This window comes from Cynara cardunculus, assembly GCF_001531365.2.
Source record: "Cynara cardunculus var. scolymus isolate 2C chromosome LG 16, CcrdV1, whole genome shotgun sequence".
Classification (NCBI taxonomy): Eukaryota; Viridiplantae; Streptophyta; class Magnoliopsida; order Asterales; family Asteraceae; genus Cynara; species Cynara cardunculus.
Window position 1 is genome coordinate 3,293,497 of NC_037543.1, and position 3,771 is coordinate 3,297,267.

Below are 3,771 nucleotides of genomic sequence, written 5' to 3' on the forward strand. Positions count from 1 at the left end.
GTATTATACATAGTGACTTATGGACCTCGTTGAGTTCGAGCACCCGTAGGTACCATCTTTTATGGATAACTATACCAATTTTGTGTGGGTTTTCCCCATGGCACAAAAAACTCGAACTTTCTCGTTTTTCGTACTACTTCGGTAATACATTCGAACTCAATTTGAAAAAGAAATTAAAACGTTTCAATGCGATAACGGGAGATAATATGATAATTCCATGTTTCATCAACTATGTAACCAACGTGGTACCCGTTTTCGATTTTCATGTCCCTATACTTATTCCCTTTTTTAGAGTTTACGAATTCAAGTAGAAAAGCTTATGAATTCACATTCCACATTGGTTTATGAAGCAGATACTTGTATTAAGATGCAATCGGAACTAATAATATATGTACTAATTCAAACCATAAGCACTGTTCGATGCTAAAATTATTGACAATATTGATCAAATAGCTGGAAGAACAGATTGAAGAAACGTGGACATTGATGATTAATCCAAGCACATATTCTTAAGAACAGCAACTCTCAAGGTTTCTTCCCCAGTTGTGAATCCATCAGGAACCTTCACAATCACATCTTGAAGCATCAAATCTTTCACACTTGAAACACTCGCATAATGAACTCTTAAATCAAGGCTTCTAAGTGCATCCATCAACCTCGCTGCTGGATGGTCCATGTCCGGTGATTGAACCCTGATCATGGCTTCGGATCCAAGTATTTTCACATCGACTTCAAATCTGTTTGCTGCGGGATTACTGGAGACAGTTCTTGAATTTTGAATAGGATTATAGTCATAATAGTTGGAGTTCATCTGGATTTCGTTTTGTGGCGGTTTTATCTGTGATGATTYTGATCCCACTTTCTTTTCTAATGTTTGGATTCTGGCTTTGAGCTCGTCGATGTACGTAGTTGCATCCGCCAGTAGAGATGCTTTGTCCATCTTTGTAACGTAAGGAACGACACTTCGTAGGGCGTAGAAACGATGGTTTAACTTCTCCCTTCGCTGCCGTTCGGCCTCCACGTGATATCCTGGTGGCATAACTTCCGCCGGCTGTGCAGTAGCTCCCTTTGCACGTCTCCCTCTCTTTTTTGGCAAACTTGTAATGTTGGTAGTCGACGGCGAGGAGCTGTCGAGGTCAAATGGATCTGAATTCGAAGATGACATATTCATCTTCTTCAATGTCACTTCTTCCTGTCCTTCTTCCCTCACTTGATTCCAAATACCTGGTGATCATTGGTCAAAACAAAGAATTATTAATTAATTTACCCAAAAGCTAGCACGATCATAGAATACCCAGATCAATAGTTGATTTTTTTATGTTATATAGTGGTTAACTCGATCTAATCATCCCTAACTTCAATCTTTCTTCATGGGTTTCACAGAAAACGACCAAATAATTTGGGGGAAAAGATTTGAGAACTGTAAATTATACTTGAAAATATGATACCTCGATTAGGGATTTCACATTCATCAACAATCTGGGCGAGGTTGATGTTGAAAAAACTATCTGGTTCGAAGATGGATTTCGTCAGCTGGATTAGACCTACGTCTTCTTTGGCAGTATCACAAGAACCCAACTCAACCACACCATTTGAAGTGGGAATACAAACCAAGGACTTGATTCCATGAGCCCTAACTTGTTCAGCTCTTTTGCTTTTGTACTTCTTTAATTCTACGTCCCCAGCCAACCACAGATGAGATCCCGAACTAAAACTCCGGCCAACAACATCATGTCCGGCCGGAAAACACATCTCAACCGAAGACATAATCAACCACTGGGAATCTGAAACATCATCATCATAACTTAACATCAGGTGACCATGACCATTTCTTCTAGAATCCGGCAAGTCACTGTTGGTGCCGGGGAAATAGCCGTCACCCCACAAGAGAACAAGACGACCGTCAATTTCTTTGGAAGCTTGCCAGAATATGGCGTAAAGCCACCTCTCCGGGCGGCTTTGGAGGATGAATTTGAGACGGGTTTGAAGTGAAGCTTGTGACATAGTGAATGTCTTGAACAAGCGGAGGTGCCGTTTATGGTAAATTCAGTAAACTTGGGTGAAAGTTGGAGCGAAGTAGGAGAAATGGTAGAAACAATTGGTATTTGGTTGGTGAGTTATATAAATACAACTCCTTTGCAGTGCCATGAATTGGAAAAATCAGTGACGTCATCTTTTTTCAAAATGTTCTCTCTTTTTTTTACAATCAATTGGAACATGTGAGAAAAGGGATGGACCAGCTTACCAGAGGAGATAGAGGTGGTGAAAACAGTTTCAATGGCTGCCTCTAACTTTTTTGGAGATACAGACATAGCAGATGACGTCATCGATCCTTCCAAAAAAGAAGTAGTAAAATCGCTTCCTTCTCCTAAGAATCGTAGCAATACCTGGAATAAAGCATGTGTGAAGTTTAGGGATAGGGTTTGTAAAGTGAAGATGAATATAGTTGCATTTTTGAGTTGGTGCATTGTGATTTGTGGGTGTCATGTGATATACCCTTGTCTTGTTGTACTGCTATGTGTTCTTTTGACATTAGTGGATGAACTTATCTCGTGTTGTATATGGGTCCATACGTAAATTGACAAAACCATTGTTCAAGATGTTTGTTGGTATGATTGATTAACAATTTTCGCAACTTATAACGGTACTGAATTTAACTCCGTAATTAATTAAAGGTGTATTTTTTTGGGCAACAAAATGCTTCTTAACAAAATGGCTCGACAGAAAAGAAACGTTAACATATTCTTAATGTTGATTCTGCATGCACTAAGATTTAAAGTGGTCTACCGATTGATATTTGAGGGGATGTGCCCTTGACGTTGCTCGTTTAATCAATCGAACATCCTTTAGTACTTTCGGTAATGAAACTTCATATGAAGTGTTCTTTGGAAAACAACCCTCCTCTAGTGAATTACGTGTGTTAATTTCGGTTCACTATGCTTCGCTTATATTAATATGACGAATTATGATAATTTTAAATAAATATTCAGATCGAATATTAATCAATAGTTATTTTAAATAATTAAATAAAAAAGTAATTAGTTAGGTTTTCAAATCCTCAAATTTATTTTCGTTTTTATATATTGTTAGTTTTTCTTTCTAGTACTGTAGACACCACGCGTAAAAGTAGAAATTAAAGAAAATCAATGATTGACTTTTGATGTTTGTCTTATTAATTCAACGTGAAGAGAATCAGTCCAATCATGTGTTTTTAAGCAAAACTTACAAATATAAATCGGTTTATTAAATTATACTAGAAGGGTACATCGCAATACAGCGAGATACATCTTGATTTTAATATTTTATTTTATTCTTTATTTAGTCGATGTTATAGTATGGTTTTATGTGATTTTAAAAAAACGATGATGTTTTTATTTTTGAATAAAATATAAATTTAAATATATCATAAAAATTTAACCAAAATAATCGAGAATTCTAAAGCAATTGAATGAGAGAACTTTTAATAACTCATGGTGAATATGAGTTTGAAACTCATATTGAGGGATGTGGAGAAGACAGAAATGTATGGAAAATGTCAAAAGTATCTTGGGAACATGAAAAAAAAGGTAATAATGTGTGCATTGATAACTTGTACTATATGTTATTTTAATTGTAGATTAAGAGATTTTAAGACTGAATGCATAAAATAGTAGTATTTAATGCATTATGAGTTGTTTTTAAGACTTTTGATAAATTTGGTTTATAAGGTATGTAGTATAGATAATCGAAAAGAAAGCAAAATACTTCATTTAATTGTCTAATTTCGAAAAC

The 3,771-nt window shown here is 35.9% G+C and overlaps 1 protein-coding gene across 1 annotated transcript; it reads right to left on the reverse strand.

The window, feature by feature from the left end:
* Positions 1-358: 358 nt before the first annotated feature.
* On the reverse strand, positions 359-2,004 carry LOC112529819 (transcription factor MYC4-like). The gene is made up of 2 exons (XM_025141225.1): positions 1,449-2,004; positions 359-1,224 (listed from the first exon to the last, which is right to left on the reverse strand). Exons 1-2 carry the CDS (start codon positions 2,002-2,004, stop codon positions 491-493), a joined length of 1,290 nt encoding a protein of 429 aa, XP_024996993.1. The 3' UTR covers positions 359-490.
* Positions 2,005-3,771: the final 1,767 nt, after the last annotated feature.